The following is a 26,204-nucleotide window of genomic DNA, read 5'->3' as shown; positions in this document are numbered from 1 at the left end:
ATCTCCGATTGGTGTTTATTGCACTTGGGATCTGTCTCCGGTGGATGTCACTCTTCAACATTGCATTGCTCTACCTTAGGAATTCTATATACTCTTACATTCATTTACTGCATTCATTCACTTTAGAGGTTCTTCTGCTTGTATTTATCTTTGTGTTTGGGCTTTGAGTTTTTGCATTTTGCTTGCGTTTAGGGTTTTGTCTCTCTCCGAGTCTTTGTGTTTTAATCTTGGTCGTACATGCTATGTTTCCTCATTGCAAACCTTAGCATATCTTTACAATGGTTTCTTTTATTCTACTTGGAAGACATGATAGTTCCTTGGATTCCAAATGTACTATTTTTTTCTCATAGGCTGATCTGATCCATTGTAGATATTATGGGATCTCAAGGAGACCAATTGGGATGGTAGTGAATCAGGCCATCTTGACCTTTACAGTCTCTTGGGCCACATGAGAGATAGTACCATATCTTTCTAGGCACCCTAAATATCACTTTGTAGAGGAGACTTCACGTATGTATGGTGGCTTTCTACATGATAGATTATAGATGCTAGAGTTGAGCAAATCACTAGAGGAATACACGAGATTTGATAGAGGCCTTTCATGTTTCAGCTTTATGTGTTTCCACACACCTTGCCCCCATGCAAATGTCGATGCTCTATACCCCACTCAAAACGTCCAGTATAATGATGAGTGCAAGGACACTTGTGCACAACTATAGAGAAAGATTGCTTTGGGCATGAGACACATTGCCAAGGAAGGATGGTCTTCAAACGCCTTGTGCAAAAGAAGAAGCAAGACTACTTGGAAAAAGTTCGGACAAAGATATACCAACTATTTTTGGGATGGGATAGCAAAAGAGCATGGACAATGTTATGAGACATAGCCCCTTATACAAATTACATCGCTTTGATACTTGGCTCCATTATGGGAGATAGCTGTATGATGCACTGGGATAGACATCCATGCAGCCTCGATAAGCCCACAAGCCAACACAGTGGTCCTTCTTCACTAGTAAGATGGTCAAAGAGGCAATCTATAGGCAATAGAATGGGAGGGTGCAAGATGAGGGTGGTCTAGTAGCAGAGCACTTTTCACATGCATGTGACACATTGGCATGTATGTTGAATAGAGTAGTATGAGAGATATTCCTTGAAATATGGTCAAATTATACTATAATTCCAACTAGTAACTACAGGACCATTATGGTTGGCTGCATATTGACCAAGATATAGGATTTCGGCAATGCATTTGACACAGTTTCCCAAGCATGTTTCATGTAGCGATTACAAGAGATTAGAGTGCCAGAGGGTATGCAGTGGGGCATTTATCCATTGTATGATACCTAGAGGGATGTTTGAGAGGATTGACAACATCATAAGAGTAAAACAAGGATGCCCACTTTCACCCACACTATTTGGACTATACATAGATGAGGTGTTCGACTACAATGATAGGGGAGGTGGAGTTGGAGCTAGCTTAGCTAGAGTGCTAATAATGATATTAGTATATACTAATGATATATCACTCGTTTTAGACTCATTGGAGGGCTTGCAACATTGCTTGGATGCACTACATACCTTTTGCAAAGATAGAGAACTTGTAGTGAATCTTGGAAAAGCCAAAGTCATGGTGTTCAACACTTTGATAGCATGGGTGATGCGATGTATTGGAATTTGGCTCACATTCGGGGGAGATGTAGTGGAGCATGTGAGAGAGTATGTATACGTGGGAGATGCAGTGGGGCATGTGAGAGAGCATGTGAGAGAGTATGTATACGTGGGAGTCTTTTTCTTTGGCTTGTGAGACATAGATGGTGCGAGGCTATACAACACTAGGGGCCCTTGACAGTCAATGCGCCCATATGTTGTTTCAGAAATCTCGCACCAAACTATGGTTATTTTATACTCTAGTACCACATGGATGATTGGGATAGCTTGTTTGTTTTGTGATGCAGTGGATCTAACTATCCCTTTTCATTCTCTCCCTAGGGCACAATTACTTGATAGGCCACATACCGTATCTTTAAATTAAAAAAAAAAAACCGAGTTCAATGTAGTTCCATCTGCCTTTGTAGGTCTTGGTAGACCACTGGGCAGGTGATGAGTATCCTTTGTCTGATGCCTTGGTCTCTCTAGTGTGATAACTTGGGCTCTCTTGGTAAGATAAGCATTGCCTCTGTAGTCTTGGTAAGCCATTGGGCAGTTGATGTGCATCCTTTTGTTCGACACCTTGGTTGCTTTGGGGTAAAAATGGGCTTGAGCTTTTCTTGGAGTCCCTTCTTGGTTCTAGTTTTGGGACTAAGAGGGGGTGTTGAGCAAAAAATGCATTAGAAATTGATTAGCTCTTTAAAACAGCCCCAGAACATGTAAATTACCAAAATTATCATTAAACAGTGCATGGTTCTAGAGAGTTTTTCTGTCCCATAAGAATAACCCTAATTTGGGAGGATCCTTGTGTATCTATTAATAGATAGAGAGAGTTTTTGTGAAACCCTAATTTAGGAGGGTCCATCCACATCTATAAATAGATAGACTGCCCCCATTCACTCTTCATTCCTTGCATGCAAGCACGTTCACATGAAGATCTTTGCCATGAGCCTTTCTCCACATGGCTGTCTAGCCTTTGTGATTGCTGCCACCACTCTGTCTACTGCTTCAACCCTTGGTGTGACTGCCCTTCCAACTACCGCCTATTTCTTGGCACTTCTTTCACTGCTGCATTTGGCCCTAGACAGCCATCACCAACCCCAGTCCACCCCTCTTTTGCCACGTTTGGTAGTTTCAACCATTGCTACATTCTTGTGCATCTCCAGTGTTGTTGCTAGGCGTCTTGCTGCTTCCAGTGATCTGCGTTTTGGTCTGCTACACCCTCTGACACACTTTGACTAGTGGTTACAGCACGCAGGGTCCGTCTTTGATGGACACCACACTCCTACACTTACTGTTGCCCTCGAGCATTCTGTATACTCTTATGTTCATTTATTGCATTGATTCATTCACTTCAAAGATCTCCTTCTCTCTCTGTTTGTGTTTGTGTTTTTTTTTTTTTTTTTTTGGGTTATGTGTTTGACGCTTTGCACTTAGGGTTTGAGTTTTATATGCCACTGTCTGTGTCTTTGTGTTTCTGTTGTGGTTATATACTATGTTTTCTCCGTGCTAACCCTAGCAGTTTCTTCACATGGTATTAGAGCCGGTGCTCTTGTAAAGAGTATCCTGCGGATATTGCAGGGTGCTAGGTTTTATATGTGGCATACAAATGACTTGTAATTGAATCACAATGTCTTAGTCACCTTCTTCTCGGGAGCCCATGATGTCTTATTAGGCTTCTCCATCACCGAAGGTTTGAGGAGGCATTATGGACTTGGCGAGAAGACGACACCCCACCTTCACCTTCACCTTCTTGGTTTTCTCCTATTCCAGATTTTAGTCTTATAACAGAGTGTTAAGAAGACTGCTAGGGTTTGCACTGAGGACACACAGAGTGTACGACCACGACAGAAACACAAAGACACAGACATAGACACAGACACAGAGGGCAAAACTCAAACCCTAAATGCAAAACTCAAAACTCAAACACAAACAGAAGAAGGGAGAGAGAGAACACAAATCTCAAGTGAATGAATGCTGTAAATGAATGTAAGAGTGTATAGTGTGCTCAAGGGCAGAGCAATGCCGGAATGTGACGTCCTCCGAAGACGGATCCCAAGTTTGTGACCACTAGTCAGAGTGTAGGAGTGCTGAATAGTGAATGGTAGCAGGCTGGTCACCAAAATGCAGGAGTCTGCAGGCTGGAAATTGGTAAACGCAGCAGTGTACCACCGATTGGGGGCTGGAAATTGTGCAGAGTCTGCCTGTAAACAACAGGCTGAAATAGAGTCTGAGAGTGTCAGGGCTTGCAATGTTGAAAACGCAGGTTGGCTGACCCTGGAGATGATGGATAGCAGGCTGAACAGGAGTTTGGGATAGTCTAGAGCAGTCGCTAGCATCTGAGAGTTGTTGCCTACAGCAATGGACAGGCTGAAGATGATGTGGCTGCAGTCGATGATGGTTGGACAGTAGATGGAGGCGGGCTGTAGGCTGGAAACTAGGCGCCAACAGCAGCAGAGGGTGTGTGGGCTGGTGTAACCTACAAAACAAGGATGATAGCTGAAGGGGCCCAGCCTATCTATTTATAGATGTGGAAGGGCACCCCAAAAATTAGGGTTTCCACTAAACTTTCTCGAATTGCTCCTCGTTTTAGGGTTTCCATTGAACTCTCTTGAACCGCTCCTCGTTTTAGGGTTTTACTCTAAAATAGCATTTTTAGTGTGTTTTGGGGCTGTTTAAGAGGCTAATCAGCAAGTAATGCATATTTTAGCTCAACACCCCTTCTTAGGCTTAAAACTGAGCCGAAAGGTTAGGCCAGCCATTGTGATATTGATGTACCCCAAGGCGTCCCACCCCAAAGCAGCCAAGGCATCGGACAAAGGGTGCATGTCGGTTGCCCAGTGGCCTACCAAGACTACAGAGGCGATGGTTATCTTACCAAGAGAATCCAAGTAGTCACCCTAGAGAGGACAGGGCATCGGACAAAGGGTGCATGTCAGTTGCCCAGTGGCCTACCAAGCTCTACAAAGGCGGATGGAACTACATGGAACTTTTGTGTGTTGTTTTTTTTTTGTGAATAAGTGTGGTAAATTTTATGGGATGTGGCCGATTAAGGAATGGAGCTGAGGAGAAGGGAGATAGACGCAGCGATACCTTAGGAGTGGCTTGCTCCTCCGATCCGAGAGCCGATAGAGCCCGGGGAGGTATGGGCTGGTAGGTTTTCACTTGCAGGCATTCCCCTACAGGTGGCAGGAAGAGTGGGTGGCGCTCCACTTGGGACCTTTTTCACAGTGCAGGAGGGGGGGCGTCTGGCTCTTGACAGAGGACAGCAAGACAAGGGGATAGCTGTCCTTTCATAGAAGAGGATCCGGGTGGTTGGTCTTTAGGGGAAGACATGGTGGCTAGACCCTTTGGTATTTTGGCCGGAGCTTAAAGAGTGGCGCGTTTGGATCTGGGAAGGAAGGCTACTTAATAAGTTGGAGTGGGATCTGGGAGAGTGGCTTTGGCCGGCCACTGCGGTCGCCAAGAAGACACCGAGGTTCCTGGAATACACTGCCAGGATTGGTAGATACGTACTGATGCAGGAGAACATGGATTGGGTGCCGTCACGCAGCAGGCACTGGGCGGAGCACAACATTACAGAGCCGTTTTGACGGACCTTCTGGCACCGTCATTGGGACAGCTGGAGGCCGAGGAGGGTATCGTATTTTTTATGGCTGGTGGTACATGGAGGCTTGGCGGTGGGAAGCTGGCTTGCCCAGATGCAGGAGGGAGTTTGTAAGTGTTGCACACAGCAGTCTATGCAAACCCCAAAGCACTGCCTTTGGTGGTGTGAGGCGGCACAGCTCGTGTGGAGAGGAGTATGCCGCATAGCACCCAACCTTGGATGTATCTCTTGGGGTGCTTTCTGTTGGCAGGCGGTCAGCTAGGGCCGTCACCTTCTGTATGAGGCCGGGATGCAAGATACGATATTCATTATCGAGGCAGGGTCGTGCGTAGTGGTGGGTTTAGAGGCTCTACCCATCTGTCGGGTACTGGAGCCCACAACAGACCACTCTGAGGTATGGGAAATCATAGGGAGTCTTACTGGTTCGCATATCTGGAAGGCACAGTGTCAGGTGGCTTTCGGCAGAGAGAGACCTTCAGTATAGGCGACCTTAGCAGAGATTTGGACCTCCATCATTCACTCCCTTCGAGGCCGATAGGATCAGGTGCAGGGCGAGTCTAGGGCTCGTCAGGAGCTCCGAGGTTATTTCATGCGCACTTGGGGTGGCCAGGACCTGTTCTTCGTGATGCAGGCAGGCAGCCCTGTTAAGAAGACTGCTAGGGTTTGCACTGAGGACACACAGAGTGTACGACCACGACAGAAACACAAAGACACAGACGTAGACATAGAGGGCAAAACTCAAACCCTAAATGCAAAACTCAAAACTCAAACACAAAAACTCAAACACAAACAGAAGAAGGGAGAGAGAGAACACAACTTTGAAGTGAATGAATGCTGTAAATGAATGTAAGAGTGTACAGTGTGCTCAAGGGCAGAGCAATGTCGGAGTGTGATGTCCACGACGGATCCCAAGTCTGTACCACCAGTCGGAGTGTAGGAGTGCTGAATAGTGAATGGCAGCAGGCTGGCCACCAAAATGCAGCAGTCTGGAGGCTAGAAACTGGTAAACGCAGCAGTGTACCACCGATCGGGGGCTGGAAACTGTGCACAGTCTGCTGTAAACAGCAGGCTGAAATAGTGTCTGAGAGTGTCAGGGCCTGCAATGCTGAAAACGCAGGCTGGTTGACCCTGGAGATGATGGACAGCAGGCTGAACAGGAGTCTGGGACTGTCAGGAGTAGTCGCCAGCGGCTGAGAGCTGTCGCCTACAGCAATGGACAGGCTGAAGATGATGTGGCTGCAGTCGATGATGGCTGGACAGCAGATGGAGGCAGGCTGCAGGCTGGAAACTGGGCGCCAACAGCAGCAGAGGGTGTGTGGGCTGGTGTAACCTGCAAAACAAGGATGATAGTTGAAGGGGGGCAGCCTGTCTATTTATAGATGTGGAAGGGCGCCCCAAAAATTAGGGTTTCCACTAAATTTTCTCGAACCGCTCCCCGTTTTAGGGTTTCCATTGAACTCTCTCGAACCGCTCCTCGTTTTAGGGTTTTACTCTAAAAGAGAATACTTGTTCATCACGTATAGTTGATCTTGCACCCCTCCTACTAGTGTTGGTACACAATCCAAACTGGTTGGTGAGGCTGGCCACCTCTTTGATCATGGAGGACATATGACATTTGGGACGATTGGTGACCCATCTTCTTTGTATGTTTCGTCAATAGAGGGGTTCTTTGAAGCAGGCATTCTTCGCCACATATATCTATATCTTCTGTTTCATTTGATCATGTAAGCCACTCTTCTCAAATCCCTCCCATCCCATCCACCTTGTCTAGCCTACACCTCGATTTCCTTGCTTTACTCTAGAACCTTGGATTACACTCCACATCCGCATCCTCCACACTAGGATTTGGAATCTCCATTTTTGTTTCTAGCACATTTTCATTCTCTGTTTCATACTTACACTTTTCTAACCCTTCACATCACAATATATTGTTAGAGGGAATGTCACCCTTTAACAGTGTACCCTCCACTTCTTAATATAGCACATCAAGAATCTCACAAGAATGTTTGAAGTTATGCTAAGAAATTAAAGGAAGTATTTTATAAGTTATAGACCTATATTCCCATTTCGACTACTACTCAACTACAATACTATTTGCATGTGTTGGACTTTAACATTCAGGTGCAATTGAGCAGTGTTGCTCTTGTTGACATTGATACGGCTATTACACAATCAGACGAGGTAGAGTCGTGATTACAAGTGACCTATACCTCTACGGGAAAGTGAAATCCGAGTCTAGGTGTTGGAAATACTTTGGTAGTGATGAATGGAGGTCAAGGGACGCCCATGTGTACTTTGAGTATTTGGAATGGATGCAAATGTGAACATGTTTATACACCAACCCATGATTACCAAAGAGAACTTACATCTCATATTTAAAAGTAGAATAACTTTTCCAATGCCCATAGTGTGACAAAAAAAGCAAAGACTATGCTAATTCTTAGAGAAAATGCATTTTATTTTGTTAAGAAAATATAAATATACCTCATTTGGCTAGCTATGATCAAATTTATGATAATCTTTTACTATCATTTTCTCTCAATTTGTGGAACAATAGTACACTTGCCAGAGGTCAATATAATACAAATCTAGATCTGGATTGCTTGCAAAAATTAATTTGTATTGAGAGAGAGAGAGAGAGAGAGAGAGAGAGAGAGAGAGAGTGTGTGTGTGTGTTTGCTACATACTAGTAAAGAGAGAACTAATTGCTGCAATATGTGTCACAATCCAATATAATACAAGTTCTATTGATCTACAAGGCTTGCACAATTATTTCCATATTGCCTCTTTGCGCCATGGGGCCTTGTTACAAGGCATTCCACTCTGTACCATAGTTTCTTCCACCTTTCCGTTAGTGAGCACATCATTTTCCACTGGGATGGCTATGGTGGGCATCCCCCTTAATATCCCCAATCACCCATCTCCTTTGATCTCTCAGACGTAGGGATTTTCATCCTTTGTTTATGGTGTGTTATCTCACATCCCTTGGGTCACTCCTACATAGGGATTTCCATACTCTGCTCCATGTGTCTCTATCTCTTCACCATGGGCTCCTCATGCGGTTACTATACCCATGCCTAGTCAGCCCATGCCCACATTCGGATCCATTGTGCACACTTCTCGTATATGAATGGTGGGACTCAGTTCCAAGTGTACTCCATTCCACCACCCTTCCCACTCTATACATCTTATTTGAGCACTACGACTCTTGTTGTAACGGCCAAGAATGCCTTCACAGATAAGACTCGTTTTAATGGATCAAATTTCATCAGTTGGTGGAACTTTATACAACAAGTGCTTGAATCTCAGGGACTTTGGGACCTCAAAATTATCTAGAGCCTATGCTGGTAGCTCACTCAAATCTGATTTTCCCCTTGATTTGGACAGTCAATTGGCCTTCACCTACTTTGATGGAGATGGAAAATGCCCCAAATTCATTGATTTGCTAGTCTCTCCACTCGAATTTGACTGAAAACAGCTTCAGCCCTATTAAATCCAAGTTTTGGAGCTTCCAATTTCTAACACTTTTTTCGAGGCTACTACTAAACCCTAATTTTTGCTGCAAATTAGGGTTTACATGAGAGAAATCTGAAATTTCTCAACTTCTAGTGATCTCAATGTTGTAATCTTCAGAGCAAGACTGTAGAAAGGTTGGAAGATGAGAGAGAATGTTGAGGAGAGAGAAAATTCAGATTTTCTTCGCGAAGAACTGAAGAAAATTTGTCATTTACTGTTGTTGCCCTGTCTCAACAGCTTGTAGATACAAAGAACTAAAGAAAATCAGTCATTTACTATTGTTGCCTTGTCTCAACAGGCTGTAGATGCTGTTATCTGTTGTTGATTGGTCTTCTCCTACCCTTGGCTACCTCAAAAGGTCCTCCAATGGCTGCAAATCAGACCAGTAGCATCTCCTCCCTCTCTCTTGCAGATTGAATACACTAAAATGCCTCTCTCCAACCTCTACAGACGTTTTTCAATCTTGCATGGGCATTTTTGACAAGTAGCAGCCTTTCCAAATGGTTTTTCTAGCATTATCCATAATTAAATATTAATTTTTAGTCTTTGAATACTAAAAATTAATCTAATAGTTATTTCGGTGCCTTGAAAAATAATTTGACTGGCCAATAATTAAATTGGCTAAGCAACTTCCATTCTCGAGTGTCTCTGCGGCATCTTTGACCATCAGATTGGCGTTCACTACCATTAAACGCCACTTCTCTAGTATCACCAACTGACACTTATGGCCAAATGAATGACCTAGGCCAACAACTGACACCAGATACCACCAAGTACCCGTGTCACATAACTTATAGCAACTTTTGCCTTTGATATCCTGTGATTTCCTCCAGTCCTGGGCTCGTAGATTTACTCTAACCCTAGCTACATCTCACATTTGCAACCTTTACTTAACCATATGGTTAAAAAGTAATCCACACGTTAAGTGAGGTTTCAAAAATACATGTCCTTATGACAACTGTCTCCATCGGAGATTCTTACACTACACCACCACTCCATCACCCCTTCCCTCATCATCGATATCCTCAAGTGGATAGCTTGTCTTTTGTGTGATGGGTTGGACCTAACCATTCCTTCTCATTCTCCTGTATGGTATAGTTACTTAATTGAATGTGACCCATCTTTCCAAATATCTCTATATTAAGAAAAAAAAAAAAAACAGAAACCATATAGTTCATTGTGGTTCCATCCACCTTTGTAGGACTTGGTAGGTTGCCGTTGGGCAACCGATAACACCCTTTGAATGGTGCCCTGTTCTCTTTGGGGTGACTACTTGGACTCCCTTGGTAAGATATCCATAACCTTTGTAGTCTTGGTAGGCCATTGAGAAGCCACCATGCACCCTTTGTCCAATGCCCTAGCCGCTTTGGGGTTGGATGCCTTGTGGCCTTCCTTTTTAGCCCTGTTTTGGGCCTGAGAGGGGGTGTTGAGGTAAGAAATGCTTTAAATGTTGATTACCTCTTAAACAATCCCAAAACATGCTTATTTAATGAAAAGTGCAAAATCAGTGTGCGGTTCAAGAGAGTTTTTATGAAACCCTAATTTAGGAGGGTCCATCCACATCTATAAATAGACAGGCTATCTCCATTCAATCTTCATCTCTTCCATGCAGGGTTTTCGCGTTCACGTGAAAATCTTCGCCATCGGCCTCCCTCCACATGGCTATCCAATCTTTGTGATTGCTGCTACCACTCCGCTTGCTACTCTAGCCCTTGGCGATTGCCCTTCCAGTTGTTGCTTGCTGCTTGGTGCTTCTTCCACTGCTACATTCGACCTCAGACAACAATCGCTAGCCCCAATCAACACCTCTTTTGCTGCGTTTGGCAGTTTAAGCCATTGCTAGCATCCTTGTGCATCTCCATTGTTGTCGCCAAGTATCCTATTGCATCGGGTGATCTGCGTTGTGGTCTTCTATACCCTCCGACACACTCTGAATGGTGGTTATAGTACTCAGGATTCGTCTTCAATGGATGTCACACTTCAACACTCATTGCTTTGCTCTTGAGCATTCTGTACACTCTGTAAACGCCCCGAACAACGTAGTATGCTTAACAATTATGATATTTGCTTGTTTTCGAGATTTAATATAAAAGAGAATGAACACTTAAAGCTGAAAATGAAAATTACTCACAAAATTACAGCCATAAAAATGTAAAAGTAATGGAGACAAGATTGAGGGTTGAAGATGGGCAACCCCCCCCGAAGGAATGTATTTCTGCTCAACCCAAGTCCCTTAGGGAAGAGCTTAGTTACAATCAACCTGAGAGTGAGAAGAAGTAATTCTCACTCTCACAAGATCATGCAAAGATGTACAAACACACATGCATTATCTATTATGCAATGATAAGAACTGATTTCTTTACAGTATGAGAGAAGAAAAAGGGGAATTCAGCCTTTCTCCATCGTTGATCAGCAGTACAGGGATAGAGCTTGCTTCTTGTAGCTAAAATGGAAGAAAGAGCTCAAGAAGGAGGTGCTGTAATGAATTTACAGGCTTGCTGTCTTGTAAAACAACAGTGATAGAAGAGGGAATATGGAGGAATTTGATAATGGAGAAGTGGGGGATGATGATGGGGATGGATGGGGCCAGTTTCTGGCTATCTGTGGGTGCTGTACATGAGTTTACAGCAAAGAAAAATGATGCTCAATGAAGAAAAACGAGCTCTTATTTATAGGAGAGGGGAGAGCTAGTACAAAAGGGGAAAGTGGAGTAGCACAAGACAAGTGTCCAGCCACATGTCATGAGATGTGACAAGTGGTGGGACACTTGGAAACTCGTGTGACAAGTGTCTTGACACTTGTCTCTTCTTTATGGCCTTCCTTTTTGGGTTGAATACTGTCAAGAATAGAAACAACCAAATTTAGTAAGCACAGTCAGAGTACAGAACTTACTATTTTTAGAATGACATCCCTATTTTTTAGGACTAGCATTTTTAGGCTAATTCGAGGCTCCTAAAATTTAGGGACCTCCTAAAATTTAGGGATCTCCTAGAATTTAGGGACCCCCCCAATATGGGTATCATATGAAAGCTTTTTCCGTGTACATCGCAAAAATGGTATCCGAATCTTCATGTGACTTTCCTATGCAAAGAAATGTGCATTTCAAGCTTTCAGCCCACACATGCACATTATACAAGCATTTCATGATCATGCCATCTTGTTGATTGTAACTGTCTGTTCTGGTGGATCTAGCCCACACTTCAAGGCATCAATCCTTTCTGTGTGCGAGTCTAACCCTGATATGCGTGAGTTCTAGTCACAGGCGCCCAATCGGGTCATATAGGTGGAAGTGTGAACTATCTTTTCTCTAACCCACCGTGTGGGTCCACCATAACCTGTGACCACTCATCAGTGGCCAGCTCCAATGCACTTTTCTTTATATCTAATTAGTGCAAAGGAAATAAATTTAATAAATCATTATATAGATAAATTAATGAAAAATGATACAAATTCTGTTTCTATAGAGTTGTGACAGCCCTCTTACATTCATTTATTGCATTGATTCATTTACTTGAGAGTTCTCATTCTCTCTCTGTTTGTGTTTGTGTTTTCGGGATTTTACATTTCACTAGGATGAAATGTTTTTTGGTTACTATGGACCCAAGTAGAGAGCATTGATTGATTCTTTTGCAAACTAAATTCCACAGTCACTACTAGTTCAATAGACAGTGTTATCCAACAAGACTACACCTACCCCACACTGTGGAGTCACACTAGATAGAACCATTGCACTTTGTTGAGCCTGATGTTGACCACATGGTTTGTTATCATGAGGATGTGTATTTTTGATGCTTAGCTTAGCATTATTAAGTTGTGCACATGTGAAATGCAAGTCAGTAAGTGAGAGTGAGACCTTAGTAACCTTAGTGATCAGTGGAGAGTGACATTGGCAAAAGTTATAAGTTATGCTTGATAGGTATTAGGTGGTACTTGGTGTTAAAACTTGGCCTAGGACATTTAATTAGCCATCAATGTTAGTGGTGACACTAGGGAATTGGCATTACTTAATTAATTAATGCCAATTCCAGGCTAATGAGTGCTTAGGATCACTTGGGTGATAATTAGACACTCAACATGCCCATAAACTCAGCTTAGGTTTTAGGGTGCATTGAGTCAATTGGATGGTAAGCGAAGAAAATGTTGTGGCTCTAAAAGTTGTGTATATATGTTGACCCCACTTATTTGAGTGATTTGTTTGTTGTGGTTTTGTTATACACATCAGTTTTTAAAAGATTTTGTGAGAGAGTTGCTGTACAATGTTTTGAGAGGAGGCCTTAATATTGTAGGACATCTTGGTGCTTTGTTTGTAATCTGTAGCTCCACATGTTATCGGTCGTTGACCATGAAAAATTTAGACATCTACTGCACTGTATGGTGACCCAAAAGGCTTTATGTATTTGTACAAGCATTCAGCAATTGATTTGTTGATGGACTTTTATGTGACACCTTGCGCTCACATTAGAGAACATATTAACCTATGATAATGCTATCAGGCTACTTTCATTAGATACCTGGTTTAGTTTATCTTTCACGTCCCTTGTTGTTATTAAGTGCCATAATCTTTTATAGAATTTGTTTTCATGTTTAGAAAGTGCTTGCAATAGTCCTGTTGGTGCATTATGTATCAAGCTGATGGTTTTGGTGGACGCTGGGTTATGTGCAGGGAAGTTCTGATGCATCTGTTCTATCAGAGAAGGGTATCCTACAGGCTTTGGAGTGTAAAAGGGCTTTAAGTAAACAAAAATTTGATCAATGCTTTGCAAGTCCAATATCACGAGCTAAGGTTAGCAATGAAAAGATTTGGGTTTCGTTTAATTTCATTACAAAGGGGATTTCGTTTGAACCTTCAAATGTGGCAGCAATAATCTTGAAATATTTAGTTCTAATAATCTTGCTGCTTTGGATTCTCTCACATCATCCATCCCCAATCCCACTATACTTGAAGGGGAGATGCTACAAACAATAGAGTCCATTTGGCCTTCCCAGTGAATTGCGGAGTGCACGGTCAGCTTGTAGCAGCACTGTCTGAATTGCAGACATCCGGAGCCAGAAGATGCACACTGTTTTTGGTCCAAAATTATTATGCCATCTTATCCTCCTCATGATTTTTCATCAGTCGATTAAGATCATCAATATGTCCTTCCCATCAGACTGTAAAAAAGTTATTGTTGTTGCCTGCCTGACCCTACAGGCTCCATGCTGGCTGCAAAAGCTTGGGTGTACTACAACTAGTGATAGACTTCAAGCATCAAGGAATAATGGACAGCATGCTCTGATCGTTTGATTATGAAAGCCCTTAAAAACTAATCACTGTACAATTTCTGCCCGCCTATGAATGAGCAGCATTTAATTTGCCTTGTTGATGCAGTGGTCTTCTAGGAAAAAGAGGCACCCTAGGCTGCATAGTAAGGCAGTTTGTGTTATACTTCCAGCCCCAAGATCTTGCTTGTAAGCTCACGGTGCTACAATACAAGCAGGCATACCTTTTGTCCATTGTGGGTTTACACAAACCATTAGAGCTTAGCTTTTGTTCAATTTTACATATATGAACTCCAGCATACGTGATAATGGACAGGTGTGGGATCCTCTTGTTGAGGAAATTTATGATGGGCCCAAGGAGTTCTTTGAGGTCCTCTAAGAGTTCTTCAAGGTACTCTTTTGCACCTCAATGCTCGTTCTCAGATCATGCAGCACATTTCTTTGTTTTTCAGCGGACAGCTAGTTCATGTTGTTCTGTGGTGGCCCATGGAGGACTTCCAAGATATTCTTTGGCAGACTTGTCCTTTTTGGGTAGAAGTGGTGAACTTTGCTTCACATCTTTGGCAGCTCCTTCCTCTGGTCTTGCATCATTGGGATAGGATTTGGTGGAGCCTTGCTTGGCATCCCAAAATTGAAATAGATCTTCCCTGTTGTGGAATAGCGGTAAATCTTGTCCCACCAAAATACATTTTGAGGATCCTGGTTTGCAAGCCTTGGTATATGAGTTGAAATGGGAAACATTTGCAAAGCATTGATTTAAGTGTGGCTAGTTGGGTCATTACATGTCAGAATGCAACCATGATCTTGAGGTACTGCAGCATCACGTGGATTCTAAGGTAGATGTGCCCATGTGAGTGCATGTGCCTTAGGTTTTGTCTCAGCAACAACAGAATGTGGCCCCTCTTGGGCCTCTTGGGCAAAATGGGTAAATAGTTTTGCATAATGCTAGGCATGAGGGTAAATCCCATCTTACCTCTCAAGAACAAGCTCCAAAGGAAGTTCCTTGGGTGTCTTTGGTGAAGCCCCATATGTTTCAAGAGTCTTGTTTTGTTCCATTCCATCCACCCCCAACCAATGTTACTCACACTTTGAACATTGAGACAAAGGATTTTACTCTAAGCCTGAATTGTCTCAGATACCACAGGTGGGTGTGGCCAATAGATCCATGGCGGTCTTTGTATGCTATTCTGGCCTCATGGCCCCAGTGCACAACTCAAGATGATTGCATGACACCCACACACGACAGGATAGATTTTTCTCTCAGTGAGAGGTAATGGTAGAAGAAGAGGTTTGTTAGTAGCTGTGTTGGGATTTTGCCCCCCTTTCGGAGCTGTTAGTGCTGTCAGATTGTTATCTGAGTTATGGTTTAAGAGGTCATTCAGGACAGCCTCTTTCGAGTGTTTTTGGGGTCCTATTTTTTTGTTCATTATAAATAGTAACATGTACACTTTCTTTTTTGCTTCACAGTAGGTTACAATCTGGGTCTTATAGTCTACTTGCAATGGATACTTGCAATGGTATTAATAATGGTGTTCCTCGAGATCAACACATTGATGACGGTTCAGAGAAAGAAACTGTGAATATGGATGTAGAATTATGGGGTGAGGACTTTTGGGATGATGGAGAAGGAGATGCAGTCGGTAAGTGCAACAAGCTAGTGGTCGACCCTTTGGGCTTCGGCATTTTGTAGGCCTCTCAGCCAGGCTCTTGTCCTTGTCAACAAGAGACGCACGATGCATTTCAGTATATGCTTGCTCAAGCTAAGAGCTTGATGAGTGGTCATGTTCATGTAAATGAAGAGAAAGCAACTAGTTTACCAGAAGAGAATACGCAGTGGCAATTGGAGACACATACTGTGCTGCAGCAAATTGCAGCCTTTCATGAGAGTGTTGCCATCTTCTATTTCATAGGTTGGACTTTGCTCATTGCCTGTATCCAGACATGGCTTGAGCCCCTGCTTTTCTGTCATGATTAGCATAAGGATGTTGATAATGGAAGGTGAAGGCTCCTCTTGTTGAGGAAATTTATAATGGCCCCAAAGGGTTCCTCTTTCACACCTCGTACATGTGTGCTTGGATCATGCAACACATTCCTTTGCTTTTGGATGGACAACTTAATTCATGTTGTTTTGTGGCGGCCCATGGAGGAATTCCTAGATATGCTTAGGTAGGCTAGTCCCATTTGGGTGGAAGTGGTGAACTTCCCTTTGCATCTTTGGTTGTTTCTTCCTTGGTCTTGTGTTCATTGGGATAGGTTTTGGTGGAGACTTGCTCGGCATCTTGAAACAGAAACAGAGCTTGCCTATTGTGGGATATAGGTAAACCTCTTCCTACCAAATTTTTTTTTTGAGGCTGCTATTTGGAAGCCTTGGTTTATGAGTTGAGATGGAAAACATTTGCTGGGCATCATTTTAGGTGTGGCCAGTTTTGTCAATTCATATTGGAATGCAACTATGATCTTGAGGCTCCACAACATTGATTGGATTCTGAGGTAGATGTTCCTATGCTAGTGGACGAGCCTCAGTTTTGCCTCAGCAACAGTATGTGTCTCCTTTTGGGCCTGTTGGGCAAAATGGGCAAATGGATTTGCATAACACTAGGCCTAAAGGCTAAGCTCGAGCCTTGTTGTACCTGACAGGAAAAAGCTCCACAAAAAACTCCTTGGGTATTTGAGGTGAAGTGCCATGTGCATCAATAATCCCATTTGGCTCCAATGCATCCACCCCCAACCAATGGTACTCGTACTTTTCAGCGAGATGAGGCAATGATTTTATTCCAAGCCTCAATCATAAATAAATAAAGGAACAGGGGACGGCCTAATTTTGGCCGTCTTTCCCTCTCCCCAACTCATCCACCATTTCACCTCCATCACTCTCTCATCTGCCACCTCACCCCCATCACCATCATCTCTTCCCTCTTTCCTTTCCCCCCAAAATTTCTTGTTAATGACCTCTTTAATAAAAGGTACATCCCCCTTTTCTTTTAAATTCATTGAACGACCTTTCATTAAATAAAGGTACCTCCCAATTATTATAGATTGAATGACAACATTACTTCCCCCCCCTTCCCCTCCCTCCTCCCTTCAGCTTATTTATGAATGTACTCTCTTACCCCTAAATTGACACATGGATAATTGCAATAAAGACATGTTGACACATGGATTTTTGATTTTATAACAATTATATCTTTTACTCTCCTCTTGCCACAAGATGACATGTCAGAGATCTCATGACGTAAGCAAAATCCCACCTCTCTCTATTTAGAAGATTATTTTTAATCCTAATCCTCTCCTAATTGACACATGGATTTTTGCATTAAAGACCAGTAGATCTTTTACTCTCCTTATGCCACATGTTGATACGCCAAGATCCTATGACATTAGTAGAATCCTCCCCCTGAAAAAAGACCTATAAAAAGGCGACCATTTGTGAGTAATGGAAGTAAGAGACAGTTGAGAGTAGAGCGATGCTAGGGAGAGAGGCACGATAAAAGGCAAGCACATGTGAGAGAGAGTGATAAGGTAAAGCCTTAAATTTCTAATATGCCATAATTCCTACCCACCTCTTTTATCCTCATCCATCATCTTTATTACAATCTATCCGCCTTCTTTTTCTCGTTCTCCCTGCTTTCTTTATACCATATATCATACTACCGTGCAAGAAGGTTAACGTGTTGAATAAGGCAAGGTCAATGATACTTAGTGCAAGGGAAATGGTGGTCAATGATGCTATCTATTTCAATGTGCAAAATGAGGTATTCTTCGCTTAAGTTTTTGTACATAATTTTTGAAATAAACCTTATTATTTCTAGGAAATAATAGAGTATCTGCCTATTTAATAAATTAGTTTTTAAGTTTCTAGAAAACCACAAAGATGACTTATGACTAACAAATTAACATATATTTTATTTTATATTTATTTACAAATATATTATTAAAAACCATATGATTTACCTAAAACCAAGATGCATTTTTTATCATATTGTTAAAAAGCCATTCATGCATGTATACCAATAATTTAAGAAAAATTTGGATGTTAGCGTTCTTGCACTAAGCATGAACTTAGTATTAAAAATAATGCATAATTCGTTAAAATTTTAACGTATATCTTAAATTGTTGTTATTCGTTAAAAAAATCTCTTTAAAATGCCTAATCTGACATAAACAAATTATAGATTATTCTTCTTGTGGTCCAAGAAATAAATTTCAAGCGATGAAAGGATATATTGAATTAATACATAGGAATTATTGTAGCACTCTAAAGATTAAAGTAGAATGGTTGCATTTAGTTACATATTGAAAAAGCATGTGATTCTAGCTAGTGATACGTGGTTAAATTATAAAAGGACTAAATAGTTGGCTCTCTACTTGATTTGATACGACAACTTGGATAAAAACTCGCAATCATATTAAAGTATAAATCTCCTTTTACACTAACAATAAAATTCTTGGTTATTGGTTGATTAATATGGATTTATTATCCAATGGAAGTATCTTAGCCAAAATGAAGGCAAGTGGTGGAACTCCTGCTTGATAAAGATTTTTAAGCCTGGTTAAAGCCATTTCTAGTTATGAATGAAATGTGACTGATTTTGGATGTGTTTGAAATAATGTATACTAAAAGTCAAGATAGGATGTGAAGATATAGTGTAGATTTGTCGTAGGGGATAAAGAAGTAGGAATATGGTTCTTGAGAAAAGGCGGAGGACAGATTTCCAATGGATCTGACCTATGGCTAGGTGTTTTTGATAAGCCGAGAGATTTCCTTTAAAAACATTTTAATTGGAAAGGAGCTAACCGATGACTTTTCCTAGGGTTCGGTTTTAGATCCTAGTCACGTGCAATTTTAGGCGAATGGAGATGAGATTTTGCCTTATGAGCAAACAGGTAGAGTTCAGCTCCCCCTTGTTTCTCACTCTTTATGAACCAAGTGCGGCAATTGAATTGCTCTCAGTATTGTAGGGTTACAATGCAATTTCTTGGAGTGAGTGCTAGAATGCTGTTAGTGATTGTTAAGTCTTGTAGAAACCTTCAGGTCAATCCTCGTGAGTTGAGGCTAAGTGCTTTGCAGTGAGATAGACCCAAGGCCACCCAATTAGACCAAAGTTCTATTATTCTTGTGGAGTGTAGATGGCAGCAATTGGGATAGACCTTGGATGACTACCAAATGTTACCTTCAGCAATTAAGCAGTAGGTACGTTACATGTGGTGTTAGAGCAAAAAGTGTTGTAAGCACGATAAAGTGTTGACAAAAATCATTGAAAGAATTTATTAAACGAAACCAAGTACATTGGTGAAGGTCTATTGGACTGCCAATAGGTTCATGCCCTTGGATTTGATCCTTGAAAGAATACGAGATGTGCATTATGGCAAGAGCGATTCTTTATGCACGGATAGGATCTAGGGATGGAATAAAGTAAAACAACCCAAACTCAATTGCTTGTCAAGTACTAAAATTATTAGTAGCCTTGAAATTGGAATCTCATAGGGATTAAATGGACCTCTTGCTTATGAAAGTGATGATCTTGAGAATAATCAAGCTAATTAAATACTTACAGAGGTAAAATATATGAATATTCTTTCAGGTTCCTTAGATTGGAACACCCTTAGTGGTTGTTCCAAGTGTCATTGACTTGTCACATGAGAAAGAAAGAAAATTTCTACTCAAACAAGTTAAGCCACGTGAATTTAATGATGAAGAAATGAGGGTAGAAATAAGTATTGAAACCTTGATTGAGCAGATGGAAGATTATTTTCTGCTCGTGGAACCAGTCTAGTAAATCAAGCAATGATCACTTAGCTTAGACTTACATGAGAAGTTCAACTATGTTGAACACAATGGTGCTGTGGTAAGGTTGTCTCTGAGTCCGTTGTGACATGGAGCTAAATCAAGGGAGTAGTCTAAAACCAATATTTGTCTCTTGTCTATCAAACTCTAAAAAATGAATGAGTTCTTTAGTCTCAAGTTGCAACTGTTGATTCTTGAAGGCTATTATTCTCGGTTGATTACACTACAAAAGTATGCCCCCCACATGTCCATGAGCGAGCAAGGTGGCATGTTTTTGTCAAGGTCTAAACCCACCTCTCAATGCGTAATTAGAAGCTATAGGCCCACCAACTTGGAAGACACCTTGAAGAGGGCACAACCACTGGTGGCTACTCTTTCAAGGCAATACAATAGGTTCAATAGATTTCCTTATGTTAAAAGAGCTAGAGAAGACTAGTAGCAAGGAGACTTTGATCAAGGCCACATAAATCTTGCTAGTACTCCCTAGAACCATAGCAACAATAATAGCATGAATTGGAATAATGAGTTGTGTTGTTATAATTGCAGCTAACTAGGCCACTTTCGTGCTCAATGCTCCAATAGGGGAATAATCACCTATGCTAATGTTCCTTGGAATCCTCCTAGGGAAGAAAACTTCAATAATTGATTATGCAGATGCGGGGTAACGCGTGGAGTTGGGCCAATGGTTGGATAGGGAGTAGGGTGTGGAGCTAGAGCTCGTGTCTATGTATCTCTAGTGATGAACTAGATTTGACTCTTCACGAAGAAGTCAAACAAGGAACTATTCACACTCCAATTAAGAACTAGGGAGTTGGCCTATAAACTAGAATTTCCACCTCATCTTGAAGTTTATAATGTATTTCATAGAAACTTGTTGAAGCCTTATATTCCCAACTGTGATTATGTTCTAGATGATGGATAATTTGTAATGCCAACTTAGGGAATTTTGCAAGTTCAACTTGATTGAATCCTAGAGATCATGGGAAAAGCTCTTAGGATTTGTACTCTCTATGAGTACCTTATCCAATGGAAAGACTTTCCCTAAGAGGATACTACATAGATTGGGGAGTCTACCCTTTGGAGAGATCACCTTGAGTCCCTCTTGAGATGAGGACATCTCAATTTCTTTTAGGATAAGAGGATGTAATGATCCCCATCATGTCAATGAATAACTATTTTTTTTCTTGCTTTTTGTTTCTCTCTTTCCGCCCGAGGGACCATGTATGAATTATCACAAGGACCATATGTGAATGAATTTCCGTAGGAGGTGCATGTGAACTAGGAGTTAATAATGTAAGGTTTTGAAATAAAACCTTAAAGAGAAGATAATAAGAAGCCACACACGAGCCTTTCGCATATAACTCCTCTTCCAACCCACATGAAAATCACCCCCAAGAAGAAAAGAAAAAATAATAACCTTAATATAAAGGTTAAAGAGGGAATGAGAAGTTGCATTCAAAGCATGCAGATGAGGACAAGAGTGAAGAACACAAAGCACATGGGAACAAGTGCTAAGTAATAAGGTTTGAATTTTTTTAAATCAAATAAAAATAAAAATAAATAAATAAATAAATAAATAAAGGAATGGAGGTGGCCTAATTTTGGCCGCTAGCCAGTGGTACGTCTCCTCTCTCTCTCTCTCTCTCTCAAAGGTAGTCCCCCTTCCCTTTTAGATTCATTGAATGAAGAGTCATTAAATAAGGGTACCCTCCCAATTATTATAGATTTAATGATAGTTCTCCCTCCCTTATTTATGAGCGTACTCTCCTCCACCTAAATTGATGAATGGATAATTACAATAAGACATATTGACACATGAATTTTTGACTTTATGACAATTAGAAACTTTACTCTCCTCTTGCCACCACAAGATGACACGTCAAAGATCCCATGATGTAAGCGAAATCCCATCCCCCTCTATTTATGAGAGTACTTTATCTTGATCCTCTGCTAATTGAGGCATGGATTTTTGCATTACAAACCAGTAGATCTTTTACTCTCCTTATGCTACTACTCCTTATGCTACACGCTTGTTGAGAAACCACATCGTTTCGTATAGTTTTCCTTATTGATTTCCATTTTTGGTTTTCCGTTTCTAGCCCCAGAAAGGCTTTCTAGGGCCTTTTGAGAGTGTCAGAGTGCCTCTCGAGACACTTCAATAAGCGAGACTCGAGACAGTTTGTGCCTATATATTCAGCACCACCCATTCATTATTCACTCATACACACCATTAATTCATTTCATTAGTCACCTATCATCTCTTTCTCTCCTCTCTCCTTGCACCATCTCCACCCCTTCCTGTTGCCAAACGCTAGTCCTTTATCCATAGGGCTGTGTTTATGGTGGTAGGCTTCTTCTTCATAGCTGGCATAATCATCCATACTTTGGCGACAACACTCCATCTCCTGGGATTAGCATCTACAATCCGGCGTTAGCTCCTTCTCTTGGTGGCATCACTTACTTGCATTTGTTTGTTTGAGCGGCTCCTCTATCACATGGTATCATCACCTACAGTTGGCGTCATTATCCAGGTCATATCCTTGCGTTTGTCAGCTTGGCACCTTCCTCTATCTCCTAGCAACTTCTTCCTCCAGTTGGCATCAGATTTAGAGGCTACTATTTCTTGCGTTTGGGTAGTCTAGCACCTTTCTCCATCTTGTCGTGGCTTTTCTTCATCAATCGTCATCTCCAGAGGCTGCCTTGATTTGTGTTTTGTAGTTAGTGGCATCTGGACTCCTCCATCATCAATGTCACTCGCCAACGGCTAGCATCAATCATTAGGCATGTGTTTGCAAACTTGCCTCCACGAAGGGGGTCATCTACATGGTTTCCTGGTATAGTGGCTTCACAGTGAAGGAATTCGCACTCCACAATAGGTTTCTTAGACATTCGGTCACCTTACTATTCCCCGGATTGGGCGGTAGAGTATCATCAGTTAGTGGAGGACTTTGGACTCTTTGGCACAGTTCTTCCTGCCTCTTTCGGGGTTGCAATGACAGCTGCAGGAGTCCCAAAGGTACAGGTGGTTGTGAAAGATACAAAGAACATACCCTTATGTGTTTTGGGAGGAGCTCAGGGAGTGGTGCCTCTAGATTTGGGAGGGTAGGCCACTTGATGAACTGAAGTGGGATTCAGGAGAGTGGCTATGGCTGGCCACTGCGGTCGCCAAGAAGCCACCGAGGTTCTTGGAGTACACAGCCAGGACTGGCAGACACGTGCTGATGCAGGAGATGGATTGGGCACTGTCATGTAGCAGGTACTGGGCGGAGCACATCATCACGGAGGCTTTCTGACGGACCTTCTGGCGCGCCTATGGGATAGCTGGAGGCCGAGGAGGGTATCGTATTTCTTATGGTTGGTGGCACATGGAGGCGTGGTAGTGGGAAGTTGGTTAGTCTAGATGCAAAAGGAGGGAGGTTGTAAACGCTGCACACAGCAATCTCTGGAAACTCCAAAGCACTGCCTTTGGTTGTGTGAGGTGGCGCAGCTCGTGTGGAGAGGAGCATGCCACATCCTTTGCCGTATAGCACCCAGCCTTAGATGTATCTCATGGGGAGCTTTGTGCAGGCAGACAGTCAACTAGGGCCATCACCTTCTGTATGAGGCTGGGATGCAAGACACGATATTCATTATTGAGGCAAGGTCGTGCGCAGTGGTCAGGTTGGAGACTCTACCCATCCGCCAGGTACTGGAGCCCACAACAGACCGCTTTGAGGTATGGGAGATCATAGGGAGTCTTACTGGATGGCATATTTGGAAGGGTTGGTGTCAGGAGGTTTTTGGTGGAGAGAGACTTTTAGTACAGGCGACCTTAGCAAAGCTCTAGACCTCCATCATTCACTCCCTCCGCAGCCGATGCGACTAGGTGCAGGGCGAGTCTCGAGCTCGTCAGGAGCTCCGATTTCATTTCATGTGCACTTGGGGTGGCCAGGACCTATTTTTCGTGATGTAGGCAGGCAGCCCTCGATGGCGATACATCCCCCTCTCCATGGCTTCTGGCCCCCATCCCCCCTAGACAGCCCTGAGAGGCTTGTACATTTGATATATTTGTGACTCTACATCAGCTCCAGCTAGTCTGTTGAGCATGAGCACTTCCTTGTATTCAGGTTTTTTTTAAAGTCATATAATTAGCCACACGTTATTTGCAAAAAAAAGATACAAAGAATATACCAAAGTTTTTGGAGATTGAGGCAGGCGGAGACTCCTTCAGGCAACATGTTATTGTGACTGGGCAGCCAAGGTTGTGTCTGCGATGCCATGACTTTGGGCATCAGGCAGAAGATTGCACGCGCTTCGGAGCCAAGGCGGCTCCGCCGACAGGCCCGCAGGTAGACGCTGACGACTTTACATGGGTCCAGCCAACGACAGAGAGGGAGATGGTAGGGGGGGCCTCAGTCAACCCCTCACACAGAGCTACGGCACCAGAGAGGAGGGCGAGCGATGGCAGACCCTTGGTAGAGCACCCCGTAGGGCGCTTCCCCCCCACCCCCCAGCTTGTCCCACCCGGCAGGATCATAGACCTCCACATCCCACCCGTAGTCCCCCCCCCCCCCCCCCCCCCCCCCCCCACACCCGTCTCCCTCCGATCATCCCCCCATCCCTCGATCCTCCTCCTCCCTACCATCTCCCTTGTCGATGAGTCTCCCTGATCCTTACCTAGTACAGGTGACCCCTGCCCTCTAGTAGCCTCCATGAGGACACTGGGTGTTAGGATCTCCCCCCAGTCAGAATTAGTGTACCCCTGCAAATATAAACCATGACCATAAGTTAGTCCAAAATTATAGGTACACCTTCAATATCTTAACACACAAAGACAAGCAGTCCAATGAGGGAATAAGGTAAAACAACTCTTGCTTGCCGTGTTGCTGCCTTGCCATTGCGCTCAGCTTCCCCCCCTGCGCTACCCTTGCCTTATTCCCCCCCCCCCGCTAGGCAATTTCCTTGTGCTGCTCCTCCGCTTCTTACCGCCCCCTCGTGCTGCCCCCACCTCCTTTGCCTTGCGGCCCCGTCCGGCAGGCCCCCCCACCCGTGCTATTCCCGTTGTGAGGCGGCGCGCCTCCCGCACTGCCAGAAAACAACATCTGCCCATCCTTGCCATCGTCGTGTCCCCCCCCTTCCCACAACCGCCTCATACCTCCGATCATCCCACCATCCCTTGATTCTCCTCTCCACCATCTCCCCCGCCGATCAGTCCCCTTGATCCTCACCTAGTACAGGTGACCCCCCCGCCCATCCCCCCCTTTCGACAAGAGGTGACAAGCCTCATATGCCTATATCTTCCCCTCACTAGCACCCTAGCCCCCCCTCCCCACCAGCTACTAACTCATCTGTCCTTGCTGCCCGTCACACTTTCCCGAGATAGGCCCAACTCCTACCACAGGAGTTCTTCTGCAGTGGTCCGTGGTCCTACTTGAGAGTTGCGGAGTGCAGAGAGTTTCCACTACCTCTAGAGGTAGGGATCTTCGTGGTCCGCAAGTCAAGGAGCGGCAAGGTCCATTTACTAGCACCATCAGATGGACCAAACTATGCTTTCTTCTTTCAGACCTCTCATTCAGGAGACTGGACGATGACATAGATAGAGGAGGAGGTGAAGGGCTAGGTGGCATACCGCATCTCCTAGTGGATGGGAGGAGGACTAGCACTCTCTTCCCAGCAGTGGCCAGATTGCATGATGGACATTAACTGGTGGGCTGGAGCCGAGGTCCCACATCTGAGTATTATTTTTCGAGCCCCTTCATAGTGGAGGGCACCGATGGATGTGATTGAGTGGCCCATGGCACAGGCTGCCCGTTTTTACCAGTGTACAGAGTCACGCCTCTTATCTTGGCTGATAGATGCCTTGGTGGTACCGCCTGGAGCATCTATTATTCCCATGGTCCTCCCGAGGGCCACCATGGGGGAATGGAGTTCACATTTCAGACTTGTGGCAAAGCGTATTTGCATGCCCGATAGCTCTTCTTCTTCATTAGCAGTTTTCACACTGAACAGATGCTTGTTTTGTCGGTCATAGGCTTCCATATGAGTCTACATCTAGCATCCTGGAATGTGAATAGCCTCCACTACAGTGGGGCACGTGGTTCTAGGAAGTTGATTGTTCGGCACAGGAGTTGCAGCTTGCCCTCGCCAGATGGATTAACATCTTACTTCTGCAGGAGCACAAGCTCACCCCCGCCCAAGCCCATCGGGTAGGGAAGGTGCTCCCAGGCAGTTCGCACATCTACTGGGAGTACTCCATCGGTGGCCACAGTAGGAGTGAAGGTGTATGCACCACTATTGGCCCGAGCCTCACCGCCTGTGTATGTGACCACGGGACGATTGTGGCAAGGAGGGTCCTATGGATAAGATTGGATATTGGGGACTCGTGCCTTAGAGTCCTCAATGTTTGTGCCC

General features: G+C 43.4%; 1 protein-coding gene across 3 annotated transcripts in view; it reads left to right on the top strand.

Annotated features, from left to right (window-relative positions):
* LOC148013591 (putative 2-carboxy-D-arabinitol-1-phosphatase) overlaps positions 1 to 26,204 on the top strand; it is an 86,008-nt gene that overhangs the window by 25,756 nt on the left and 34,048 nt on the right. For all 3 annotated transcript variants that reach the window (XM_087668249.1, XM_087668248.1, XM_087668250.1), the window contains exon 3: positions 13,434 to 13,553. In XM_087668249.1, coding sequence (XP_087524375.1) covers positions 13,434 to 13,553 — 120 coding nt within the window. The remainder of the gene's footprint in view (positions 1 to 13,433; positions 13,554 to 26,204) is intronic.

Source organism: Lygodium microphyllum, chromosome 26 (genome assembly GCF_053477565.2).
Source record: "Lygodium microphyllum isolate KBCC chromosome 26, Lygodium_microphyllum_v1.1.10, whole genome shotgun sequence".
NCBI classification, from domain to species: Eukaryota; Viridiplantae; Streptophyta; class Polypodiopsida; order Schizaeales; family Lygodiaceae; genus Lygodium; species Lygodium microphyllum.
The sequence above is the reverse complement of the archived record's forward strand: the minus strand, read 5'-3'. Positions and strand labels throughout refer to the sequence as shown.